We start from the raw sequence: 13,514 nt of genomic DNA, 5'->3' as shown, positions 1-13,514 counted from the left end.
AAGTGCCCGAGGCAGTTAACTTTCCTGCAGAAGCTTTATAACTTTGTATCTGGCTCATATGTTCATCTCAAGTGGCTTGCAGTTCAGAAAGATCTGTATCCACAGCAGCAGCCCAGGGAACTACGGAGACTTACGGATGGAAGGTGGGCATGCAGATACATGGCATGCCGTAATCTGAGGGACAGGCTCCCAGCAGTTCTGAGAGTGCTACAGGATATCACACTTGAAAATAGTGGTGATAGATCAGTTGAGGCAAGGAGCCTTCTATCTTTTATCTTTGGTTACCTTTTATAGTGCTTGGTGATGTCAAATGTCTTTTTGACATGCTTCAATCAAGCTCTCTTGACCTAGCAAGGGCTGTGGATCTAGTAGGTGCTGTGGGTCTAGTAGGTGCTGTGGGTCTAGTAGGTGCTGTGGGTCTAGTAGGTGCTGTGGGTCTAGTAGGTGCTGTGGGTCTAGTAGGTGCTGTGGGTCTAGTAGGTGCTGTGGGTCTAGTAGGTGCTGTGGATCTAGTAGGTGCTGTGGGTCTAGTAGGTGCTGTGGGTCTAGTAGGTGCTGTGGGTCTAGTAGGTGCTGTGGATCTAGTAGGTGCTGTGGGTCTAGTAGGTGCTGTGGATCTAGTAGGTGCTGTGGGTCTAGTAGGTGCTGTGGGTCTAGTAGGTGCTGTGGGTCTAGTAGGTGCTGTGGGTCTAGTAGGTGCTGTGGATCTAGTAGGTGCTGTGGATCTAGTAGGTGCTGTGGGTCTAGTAGGTGCTGTGGATCTAGTAGGGGCTGTGGATCTAGTAGGTGCTGTGGATCTAGTAGGTGCTGTGGGTCTAGTAGGTGCTGTGGATCTAGTAGGTGCTGTGGGTCTAGTAGGTGCTGTGGGTCTAGTAGGTGCTGTGGGTCTAGTAGGTGCCCTTACAGACACATTACAGGACTACAGAAGTGAGGGTTAATATGGAGAACTATAGAAAGAGGTCGAAGAGATTGCAGAGCACTGCAAAATAAGTGTTCAATCAGTTTGTAAAACACAGCCTAAAACAAGCTTAAGATTTCACGACTCACTGATGATGATAGTGACCAAAGTGATGGTGAGAGCTTCCAAAGAGCTATCTTTTATCAGGTGCTTGACAGTCTCACAGCGGAGCTGCAGAGGTGTTTTTCAAAGAAGAATTGCGAGATAATGCAAGGGGTCCAGTCTCTCAACCCAAAGAGTACAACATTCTTGAATGAGGAGCCTCTGTTTGCCTTTGCTCAGACCTCTGAGTCAGATTTAGAGGACCTCAAACATGAGGTTCATCAAACCAAGCGGCTTCTTGATAGGAGAGAGAAAGGAGGAAGGGACAGACCGTCTACTCTCCTTGACGTTGTTGTGTTTCTAGAACCTTATAAAGTGGTCTTCCATGAGCTATTTCGACTTTGTAAGATTTCTGTTGATACACCAGTCAGCAGTGCTTCTTGCGAGAGAAGCTTCTCAGCTTTAAAACTGATTAAAACCCTCCTTAGGACAACAATGGTTGATGACAGTTTAAGTCAAGGAGGGGACGCTCCCCCAACATGGATGAGGTTGTGAAACATTTTGCCAGTTCTCACCAGAACTGCAGAACTTTGCTGTTTTGGCACTGTTTTGGCACTTAGGCAGTCCCTCTGGTCATGATTAAAACATGCACTGTGTACTAGCTAGTACACTGACACTCTAAAATGATCAATCCAAAGAGTATCATGTCACACAAATTTAATTTGGTCTGGATTAGGCTAATTCCCCCCAAATTCTTTGCTATTAGTTTACATAATATATATGAGCATAAATATGATACTGTAAGTTTGTAATATTGATGGGCACCAAAAATATTTTAATTTTTCAAGTCCATTTCTGCTGGTATGTGAAATTGCAGTGTTTTTTTGAAAAATGTACTTTTTTGAAAATAAACTATGCAATTTATGTAACACACATGCTATCTTATCTCCTTGGTGCTTGAGCTTTATTTTCTGAAAATATTTTGATGTTCAACACACACATGATATATTCATAATCAGTACCTTTTTCCATAAAGTTGAGTGAACGAAGATGGAATTTCGACGTAATTTGTAACGTCGTACAAAACCTAGGGTATCCATCAAACTAATGATTGTGGGATTAATGTGACGTAGTAAAGTAATTTGAACATGTTGCATGAGAAAACATCTGCTTTTATTGAAAAGTGCAAGATCTGTTTCCTGATCAATGAATGTCGATTTAACTCGTTGACTGCTAATCTATTCCTTTTGCGCAAGTGAGAATCTCTGCGGAGAACCCCGTGGACCTGTAAGGCAATTTTCTGGGAATTGTGTCATTATTATGTGCATGATGTTACGACTACAAACCATTGTAATTGGGTTATTTGCGGGATTTCTTCGTCATTTCAATAGCATTGCATCTATGGTATTGACTAATATCTGGGTTTCTGATTGTAATTCAACTATTGGTATGCTTTGCCAAGACAGATCCTACCGCCAGTGTTTGTTTAAGATATAAACTGAACATTTTAGCAGCTTGCTTAGTTCAAATTAAAAGTCTAATTTATTCAACATGAATGGCGGGGCGATTTCAAGGAAATACGTTTTGTCTGTTGCCTAAATGGTCTGCTGGAATAACATATTGAGAATGGAGTAGTATTTAAATAACCGAATCAAATATGAATAATATGGATATGATTTGAATATATGCTTGTCAACAACAGCAAGTGTTTGTTTCATTACCTGTAGTCTGATCAGAAGGGACAGTTACCTACATCTAATGAATTCTATGAATAGCAGATAGGTAATTGCGATAGAGCTGTGACCATGATCATTACTGATAACTAAACATGGGTATTAATTATTGCATGATAAAACTAGGCTATAATCAAAGTTGTAGATAGTAAATGGCTGTAGTATTGTTCCCACCGAAAAAAATATATACTCTTATGGATTGACTGATGTATTTTATAATTTTGCCCGCATTACATTTTGCTTTTAAAGTCTTGGACATTTCATAAGTAGGAAGCCGAAAGAGAAGAGAGAGTTGTCAAATTAGATTTTAACTGTACGGTAGAGATAAGGGTGGCCTAGTGGTTAGAGTGTTGGACTAGACACCGAAAGGTTGAAAGATCAAAACCCTGAGCCGACAAGGTAAAAATCTATTGCTCTGCCCCTGAAAAGGGCAGCTAACCCATCTTAAATGGACACACACAATTTAAATGTTTAATTAAACACTTGAATTCTTTTGATACATTTTTTTACTGAAAACTTACTGGGAACTTGGGATACGACATGTATGAAAATGTTTGACTGTTTTTCATTAATTAGTCTAATATAGAAAGAAACACTTATTTGAATGGTTTGTATGACCTCTGACCTCTGTCCTGCCTTTCCAGTGTGGTTTGATCATCCTCATTGGCAAGCCGTTTGGATAATGAATTTAAGGTCATTTGTAATACTGATTTGAAGGTAATTTTTAATATTGATAATTATGATGAAGTTTACAGTTCTTAGCCATATTTGTGATTTGGACCAAAGGGAAGAAGGAGAGGGTGTTGTTTTTGACTACCTTAAGTCTATTTTAGTATGACCGTATGGGTACAATTATGTTTCTTTATGGAGTTTATTAAGGGTAATAATTCTAAATCGATTTTGTTATTTGAACTGATTTTGTTTTATTTTTAACCAGTAGTAGTAGTGTTAAAACCTCTTAAGTCGACCCCCTACTTTTTCGAACATTCTGTTAAAAATCGCGCAACATTTCGGCGTCCTGCTACTCATGCCAGGAATATAGTATATGCATATGATTAGTATGTGTGGATAGAAAACACTCTCACGTTTCTAAAATTGGTTAAATCACGGCTGTGACTATAACAGAGCGTCTGTTTCATCGAAAAGCGCAAGAAAAACTGATCACTGAAAACTGGAAAAAATATCCATGCACCACTTGCATGTATTGTTTAAGGGGCACGAAATTAAATGGGGCCGAGATTGCAAGTCCTACAGCTTCCACACGATGTCGCCAGTCTTGTCAATTGCCTTCTCGTTGTTTCTTGGTCAAACGAGGTAGAGAGACCACTTTCCATCCGGTCTCCGACAGGAAGTTTTGGAAGAGAGATTTCGGAAGATGATTTGAAATCGTGGAGCTATTGAATACACATCGCCCGTGATCAATTTGATAGATTATTAACGTTTACTGATACCTAAAGTTGGATTACAAAAGTATTTCGAAGTGTTTTGTGAAAGTTTATCGTCAACTTTTTTAATTAAAAAAAATGACGTAGCGTTTTGAAACTGTGTTTTTTTCTGAATCACACAGTTTCCATAGATCGATATTTTGGGTATATATGGACCGATTTAATCGAAAAAAAGACCCAATAGTGATGTTTATGGGACATATAGGAGTGCCAACAAAGAAGCTCGTCAAAGGTAATGAAAGTTTTATATTTTATTTCTGCTATTTGTGTAGCGCCGGCTACGCTAATTCTTTTGTTTACGTCGCATTCAGGTATTTCGGGGTGTTGCATGCTATCAGATAATAGCTTCTCATGCTTTCGCCGAAAAGCATTTTAATAATCTGACTTGTTGGCTAGATTCACAACGAGTGTAGCTTTAATTCAGTACCCTGCATGTGTGTTTTAATGAACGTTTGAGTTTTAACGAGTGCTATTAGCATTTGGCGTAGTGCATTTGCATTTGCTGATGGCTGGATGGGACGATTGCGTCTCGGGTCGACGTAAGACTCCATTGGGAGTCATGTGTCAAAATGGGAGAGGTACTAGTCCTCTAATGTTTTGGATTGAAGTTTTCACAACTTGAGTGATATGTGAAGGAGTGTATTGTTGTGATGTTTGTTCTGTTCTGTTTTGATATAAATCTCACCAGATTAGGTGTGCTGGATTGTTGGGATTTCTCACGATGGGTTATAGGTCTAACTTCTTGATTCTGTGGCTCTGCGGTGAAGTTGACAGTATGATGGGGAGTATAAGCCAATTTCAAAAAATTCTTTCAACATTGTCTTTGACATATGTTTAGACATTGGTCTTAAGAATAATTGGTCAAAGTAAAAAAATGTGGCATATGCTTGTCTGAATTTCCTGAATCAGAAATTAACTGAACTAAATTGTTGTTCTGATCTGTTCTCTCTATCTATCTCTCTCTGTGTTACTACAGATGGTGTATTCATGCATAGCAGGGACAATTTGACCAAACGGTGTGGACCTAAAATCCCCTCTAACTGGCTGAGGAAAAGCGACAAAAGGCATTCAATATGGCCTTGTCCTTACCACTTCTACAGAGGGATCTGAGTCCGAACCGGTGTACAGCATCCAGTTGAAGTCATCAACTGCCTTTTCTCTCAGGAGTGCAACAGAAGTCCACGTGGAGTGAGAATGGATACTGGTGCTAAATGGACAAGACATAATTGGTGGTAAAGGTGGTGGTGGCCCAGGTGAAACATTGAAATTGGGACATCATGGGCCATCCACTTCGAACTGTGAAGCTATCTGAAGAAGAAAATGAAGAAATGCCAGAAGATTGAGTGCCGTAGAAGGGAGGGAGTTGGTCAACTGTGCCTGTAATTGATTTAGATTAATCAGGTATCAGGTTGATCGTAGAGGTCTACACACTGCTAAAATTATAGTAATTTAGATTATCAATGCATTAGGATACTGATCTGTATTATAATTGTGATAATAAATAATTATAGGATAACTAGAATTATAGGATAATTATACTGTGTGTTAATATAAATGTACATTCTGCCAATGTCAATGTGTGATAAGTTGAGGGTTTTAATTTTGGGTGATAAAACCAATGTATCACTAAGCAATGTCATTCTAAATTTTGGTTGGATGATTCATTGGGTTTTGATTATGATTTGGGAACAAAATTATTTCCCTTACATATTCCTGACTACATCTCTGATGAAGACCCCAATCCTGAGAATAAGGACCCAGAAGTGGAGCCCACACTGTGTGTACAAGGTGCCCAGAGATGGGTCTCTGTCACTGGTGTAGGAAGGGTTCTGAACGGGGTGGACATTTTCATCATGCTGACCCCTACCTTTGTGTATGGTGCCAGTGTGATGACTGTCCTATTTGCTGTAATGAAGCTTGTGTGTGATTTTTAAATTTTTTAATTTAAAAAAATTATATTTTCTGTTCCAAGTTGACTGTATTTTGATAAGAAAGGTCTAACACTCAGCAACCCAAAGGGATGTTGTTTACAATGGATGAAATGTCAGGCACCAGAAATATGTATTTTGTTTGTTTCAATGTATGATTAACAATAATTATGTGATGCTTGTACCCTTAGATTTTTATAGAAGAGCTTAGCTTTTTGAAAGGGGAATGTGAGTGGAAAATGATGCATTCACCTTATTTGTTTGAGATTAATAGTTCGAAATTATTAACTTAACTAATACTGTAGTAAGACATTTCTTTCCTTCATTCTGAGTGAACTGAGAGGATTTTTTAAAGCTGGGGCTGGCAACTGATTATGTGATAGCTAGGTAAAAACCTACAGCTGGCATTCCATAGATAAGATGTGGTGGGTGTCACCGAGATAGAGAGAGCATGGAGGAACAGAACAAAAGCCTCAGTATTCCTAATCTTCCTGGCATCTGGAAGGTGACCCCAATCTATATGGGGTGGGGTTGAACCAGCTATGACTGAGCAATCTTGGTATGAGGTATATAAGGAACAGCATGGTCTGTAAAACAGTCAAGGCTGTTGGGTTGACGGTCTTATCGCAATATTTTATCAATATTAAATAAAGATGATTGTTTGTAGAAATGACCAATTCTCTCTCAGTATTGAATTTCCACGACAAAACTCTCTTGGTAAATAGTGTGGTCTACAACTTATCATGAGATACTCTACCTCAGGCAAGCAAAACCCTGAGACTACATTAATATTATATTTTGCGCACCAGCTGTTATTGACAAATAGACCCCTTGTCTTACCGGAAACAGCTGTTCTATCCTGCCGATATACGGACAACCCGGCCAGCTGTATGTTATGTCTGTATCAGGTTTGAAGGTAAGACCCAGGTGCAGACCATGTCGAAGTAACTAAAGTTTATTACCCTCTCTTGGATAGGGGGCAGTATTTTCATGTCCGGATGAAAAGCGTGCCCAAAGTAAACTGCCTGTTACTCAGGATATGCATATAATTGGTAAATTTGGATAGAAAACACTCTAAAGTTTCTAAAACTGTTAAAATAATGTCTGTGAGTATAACAGAACTGATATGGCAGGCAAAACCCCAAGGACAACCCATCCCCAAAAATAATTTTCAGCCTACCACCGTTTTCAATGGCCGTCACTTTTATTATAAGGCAAAATCCTCCCAGATTGCAGTTCTTAGGGATTCCACTAGATGTCAACATTCTTTAGAAAGAGTTTTATGCTGGTTTTGGAAAAATGAGCCAGAAATTGTAGTTTTTCTAAGTGGCTTCCATTTTGGCTGTAGTGTATCCAAGCGCGTGGAAGAGAGCTCGTTTTTTGGTATTTTTCTCTCCGGTAAAGACAATAACGATTCTCTGTCTTAAATTTTAGCGTTTATTTACATATTAGGGTACCTAAGGTTTGATTATAAATGTTGTTTGACTTGTTTGGAAAAGTTTATTAGTAACGTTTGGGATTGGGATTTTGGGATGGGATTTTGCCAGCTAAACTGAGTTTTTATGGATATAAAGAAGGATATTATCGAACAAATGGACCATTTGTGATGTATCTGGGACCTGTTGGAGTGCCAACAGAAGAAGATCATCAAAGGTAAGGCATTTATTATATCGCTATTTCTGACTTTCATGTCGCACCTGCCTGGTTGAAATATGTTTTTCATGGTTTTGTATGCGGGGCGCTGTCCTCGGATAATCGCATGGTGTGCTTTCGCCATAAAGCATTTTTGAAATCTGACACAGCGGCTGGATTAACAAGAAGTTACACTTTATTTTGATGTATTACACTTGTGATTTTACGAAGGTTAAATATTTATAATTCTGTAGATTGAATTTCGTGCTTGGCAATTTCTCCGGATGTTGGCCAGGTGGGGCGCTACCGTCCCACCTGCCCATAAGAAGTTAAATCGAACACGGGCAGGCAAAGGGACAGGACGGCAAGCAGGCTCAGGGTCAGGTCAGGCAGAGGTCGGTAATCCAGAGTAGTGGGGCAAAGGGACAGGACAGCACGCAGGCTCAGAGTCAGGTCAGGCAGAGGTCGGTAATCCAGAGTAGTGGGGCAAAGGGACAGGACGGCAGGCAGGCTCAGAGTCAGGTCAGGCAGAGGTCGGTAATCCAGAGTAGTGGGGCAAAGGGACAGGACAGCACGCAGGCTCAGAGTCAGGTCAGGCAGAGGTCGGTAATCCAGAGTAGTGGGGCAAAGGGACAGGACGGCAGGCAGGCTCAGGGTCAGGGCAGGTATCTCTGGTAATCCAGAGTAGTGGGGCCAAGGTACAGGACGGTAGGCAGGCTCAGGGTCAGGTCACACAGAGGTTGGTTATCCAGAGTAGTTGGACAAAGGTACAGGACGACAGGCAGGCTCAGGGTCAGGTCCTGCAGAGGTCAATAATCCAGAGTAGTGGGACAAAGGTACAGGACGGTAGACAGGCTCAGGGTCAGGGCATGCAGAGATCCGTAATCCAGAGAAGTGGGGCAAAGGTACAGGATGGTAGACAGGCTCAGGGTCAGGGTATGCAGAAAGGTCAAAACCGTGAAAACTAGGAAACAGGCACTATAGACAGGACAGGAGCAAGGGCGGAAACACTGGTTGGTCTGAATGAACTAAACGAACTGGCACAGTGGATAATGGGGAAGATGGGCGACCCCTGGAGGGGGGTGGAGACACAAAGACAGGTGAAAAATATCAGGGGTGTTAACAGTATATTATCTATGTCATCGTTCAGCCACAATGTCCCATTGGTAGGATAGATCGTCAAGTTTGTTTTCCAGTCATAGCAAGTTGGCCAACAGAATCGATGGTAATGGCAATTTACTGACTCTCCTACGAATCCTAACAACGCACCCCGACCGTCTCCCTTGGGCCTGGTCTCCGGAGAGCAGTATATCCTTCGCGTTGGACTTATTAAAGAAAAAATCTTAGTCCAGTTCCAGGTGAGTAATCGCTGTTCTGATGTCCAGAAGATCTTTTGGGTCATAAGAGACGGTAGCAGCAACTTTATGTACAAAATAAGTTACAAACAATGTGAAAAAACAAACAAAATAGCACAGTTGTTTAGGAGCCCATGAAATGGCAGCCATCCCTTACAGCGCCATTGTCCTCCTGGAGATGTTTCTACAACTTGACTGGAGTCCACCTGTGGTAAATTCAGTTGATTGGACATGATTGTGAAAGGCACACACCTGTCTATATATATTTTTTTATTTAATATTTTTTTAACTAGGCAAGTCAGTAAAAAAAAGTATCTTATTTACAGTGATGGCCTACCCTGGCCAAACTCAAATCCATACTTCGCTGGGCCAATTGTGCATCGCCCTATGGGACTCCCAATCACGGCCTGTTGTGATACAGCCTGGAATCGAAGCAGGGTCTGTAGTGACACCTCTAGTATTGAGATGCAGTGCCTTAGATGCTGCGCCACTCGGGAGCCCACAGTTGACAGTGCATGTCAGAGCAAAAACCAAGCCATGAGGTCGAAGGAATTGTCCGTAGAGCTACGAGACAGGTTTGTGTCGAGGCACAGATCTGGGGAAGGGTACCAAAAAATGTCTGCAGCATTGATGGTCCCCAAGAACACAGTGGCCTCCATCATTCTTAAATGGAAGAAGTTTGGAACCACCAAGACATCCTAGAGCTGGCTGCCTGGCCAAACTGAGCAATCAGGGGAGAAGAACCTTGATCAGGGAGGTGACCAAGAACCTGATAGTCACTCTGACAGTTCCTCTGTGGAGATGGGATAACCTTCCAGAAGGACAACCATCTCTGCAGCTCTCCACTCAGGCCTTATGGTAGATTGGCCAGACGGAAGCCACTCCTCAGTAAAAGGCACATGACAGCCAGCTTGGAGTTTGCCAAAAGGCACCTAAAGGGCTCTACAACTATGAGAAACAAGATTCTCTGGTCTGATGAAACCAATGTTGAACATTTTGGCCTGACTGCCACGCATCACATTTGGAGGAAACCTGACACCATCCCTACAGTGAAGCATGGTGGTGGCAGCATCATGCTGTAGGGATGTTTTTCAGTGGCAGGGACTGGGAGACAAGTCAGGATTAAGGGAAAGATGAATGGAGCAAAGTACAGAGAGATCCTTGATGAAAACCTGCTCCAGAGTGTTCAGGACCTCAGACTGGGGCGAAGGTTCACCCTCCAACAGGACAACGACCCTAAGAACACAGCCAAGACAACGCAGGAGTGGCTTCGGGAAAATTCTCTGAATTTCCTTGAGTGGCCCAGCCGGAACCCGGACTCTAACCCGATTGAACATCTCTGAGACCTGAAAATAGCTGTGCAGTGACACTCCCCATCCAACCTGACAGAGCCTGAGAGGATATGCAGAGAAGTACGAGGAAACTCCACAAATACAGATGTGCCGAGCTTGTAGCGTCATACCCAAAATGACTTGAGACTGTAATCGCTGCCAAAGGTGCTTCAACAAAGTACTGAGTAAAAGGTCTCTATACTTATGTGAATGGGATATTTCCGTTTTTTTATACATTTTCAACGTAAAAAAAACTGTTTTTGCTTTGTCATCATGCAGTATTGTGTTGAGGGAAACAATTATTTCATACATTTTATAAGGCTGTAATGTAACAACATTTTGAAAAAGTCAAGGGGTCTGAATACTTTCCCAATGCACTGTATGTAAATGTAATAATTATGTTTGTTATTTTTTATACATTTGCAAAAATGTCTAAACCTGCTTTTGCTTTGTCATCATGGGGTATTGTGTGTATATTGATGAGGGAAAAAAAATATTTGATACATTTTAGAATAAGGCTGTAACGTAACAAAATGTGGAAAAAGTGAATGGTTCGGAATATTTTCTGAAACTACTGTATATGTTTAGACAGAGTAAGAGTGCAGTAGTCCATTGACAGCTCTAAGATCAGTTCAGAACCACCTCTTCTGATCCTGGACATTGACAGCGCTATAAACACAGTAACAGTGAGGTCAAATGACAGGTCTGAGATCAGCTTAGGGCCTCACCTCTTCTGCTCGTGCAGCAGGGAGAACAGGGAGCCCCCGGAGACATATTGGGTGGCTATGGCGAACTGGCTGGGGTCATCCAGACATGCCCCCACAAACTGGATGACACAGGGGTGGTTGAGACGACACAGGATGGACACCTCCCTGCAGAACATGTCCACGTCTGACTTGGAGCAGTACGTGTTGGCCCGATACCTATAGAGAGGAGAATTAAAAGTTAGTTCATATTTAATTAATTTGTGTCTTAGCATTTTATTTAATATTTTAGTAGTTTGTGTTTCAGTAGTTTGTATTTTAGCATTTTATGTTGTATTTTAGTTGTTCGTATTTTCATTCGTTTTGCGAGCCAAGAACAGTGCTAACCAATGTAAGTGATTTTAACCCTTAGGCCTACCTACCTTTTGATGGCAACGACCTTGTTCTTACACTTGCCTCTATAGACCTTTCCAAATGAGCCTGTGGGTAGAAAATATATTCTACTATTCAATATGGTCTGTATGTGCATGAACCATGTTGTTAAGGAAAACAGTATAGGGTTGAATCTGTCCGTAATACCTGAACCAATGATCTCATTGAACTCCAGGTCAGAGAGCTGCAGTTGGAAGCTTGAATGGAGGCTGGCCCGGAGGAGAAGAACATCTGCCTTTTCTAAACAGAGATAGTAAAATGTTCAAGGTCATTTGAATATCATTTTGAATCAAGTGATCAATGATCAAGAAATTTGGCAAAAACCAACAGACATCAGGTAGGCTAAACTAGGAAAATATATAATTGACCATCAGTCAGTCAACAGATTATCATTAGCCTGGTGTTTACTATATTGACTACCAGATCATAATTAAAAGACACACGGAGTCTAGGGCTGTCCCCAACTAAACCTTTGTCGAACATGAGTTGTCTGTTCATTTGACCAGTCGATTGGATGAAATTGTTTAAAACTTGTATTTTTCCAAACATTGACCCATTCTATGTGTTTAAGTCAAATCAACTATATTCACTGAGCTTGTCTGATACTTTAAGCACACTGTTTGAATAAATAATTAAGGCACACAAATGACTAGAGGGAGTCCGGCCAGCAGTTGATTTGATTGTGCCGGGCCTGGCTCAGACTTGCTGCGCTGTGTTAAAAAAAAGATGACGAGCACCCGTTAGCTCTCGCTCCTCCCTGCTGCAGCGACCACCACAGAACATCAAAGTGTTTAACACGTTGTCTGTGTTGCTGAAGCTGCAAGATGCACTGCATTCGGAAAGTATTCAGACCCCTTCCCTTTTTTCACATTTTTGTGACGTTACAGCCTTATTCTAAAATTGATTAAATCTACACATAATACCCCATAACGACAAAGCGAAAATAGTTTTTATTTTTTTATTTTAGCAAATGTATATAAAAAGAATAAAACAAAATACCTTATTTACATAAATATTCAGACCCTTTGCTATGAGACTCGAAATTGTGTTTCCAATGATCATCCTTGAGATGTTTCTGCAACTTGATTGGAATCCACCTGTGGTCAATTCAATTGATTGGACTTGATTTGGAAAGGCACACACCTGTCTATATAAGGTCCCACATTTGACAGTGCATGTCAGAGAAAAAACCAAGCCATGAGGTCGAAGGAATTGTCCGTAGAGCTCCGAGACAGGATTGTGTTGAGGCACACATCTGGGGAAGGGTACCAAAACAGCAGCATTGAAGGTCCCCAAGAACACAGGGGTCTCGATCATTCTTAAATGGAAGAAGTTTAGAACCACCAAGACTCTTTCTAGCGCTGGCCGCCCGGGCAAACTGAGCAATCAGGGGAGAAGGGCCTCGGTCAGGGAGGTGACCAAGAACCAGATGGTCACGCTGACATAGCTCCAGAGTTTCTCTGTGGAGATGGGAGAACCTTCCAGAAGGACAACCATTTTTGCAGCACTCCACCAATAAGGCCTTCATGGCAGTGGCCAGACGGAAGCCACTCCTCAGTAATAGGGACATGAAAGCCAGGTTGGAGTTTGCCAAAAGGCACCTAAAGACTCTCAGACCATGAGAAACAAGATTGGCCTGAATGCCAAGCGTCACGTCTGGAGTAAACCTGGCATCAACCCTACGGTGAAGCATAGTGGTGACAGCATCATGCTGTGGGGATGTTTTTCAGCGGCAGGGACTGGGAGACTAGTCAGGATCGAGGGAAAGATGAACGTAGCAAAGTACAGAGAGATCCTTGATGAAAACCTGCTCCAGAGCACTCAGGACCTCAGACTGGGGGCGAAGGTTTTACCTTCCAACAGGACAACGAAACTAAGCACACAGCCAATATAATGCAGGAGTGGCTTTGGGACAAGTCTCTGAATGTCCTTGAGTGGCCCAGCCAGAGCCCTT

The 13,514-nt window shown here is 41.7% G+C and overlaps 1 protein-coding gene across 2 annotated transcripts in view; it reads right to left on the bottom strand.

Annotated features, from left to right (window-relative positions):
- tnni3k (TNNI3 interacting kinase) overlaps positions 1–13,514 on the bottom strand; it is a 61,313-nt gene that overhangs the window by 15,238 nt on the left and 32,561 nt on the right. For both annotated transcript variants that reach the window (XM_020479743.2, XM_031822442.1), the window contains exons 14-16: positions 11,708–11,800; positions 11,551–11,608; positions 11,153–11,347 (exon numbers count right to left, since the gene is read on the bottom strand). In XM_020479743.2, coding sequence (XP_020335332.1) covers positions 11,153–11,347; positions 11,551–11,608; positions 11,708–11,800 — 346 coding nt within the window. The remainder of the gene's footprint in view (positions 1–11,152; positions 11,348–11,550; positions 11,609–11,707; positions 11,801–13,514) is intronic.

This window comes from Oncorhynchus kisutch, linkage group LG4 (assembly GCF_002021735.2).
Source record: "Oncorhynchus kisutch isolate 150728-3 linkage group LG4, Okis_V2, whole genome shotgun sequence".
Lineage (NCBI taxonomy): Eukaryota > Metazoa > Chordata > Actinopteri > Salmoniformes > Salmonidae > Oncorhynchus > Oncorhynchus kisutch.
The sequence above is the reverse complement of the archived record's forward strand: the minus strand, read 5'-3'. Positions and strand labels throughout refer to the sequence as shown.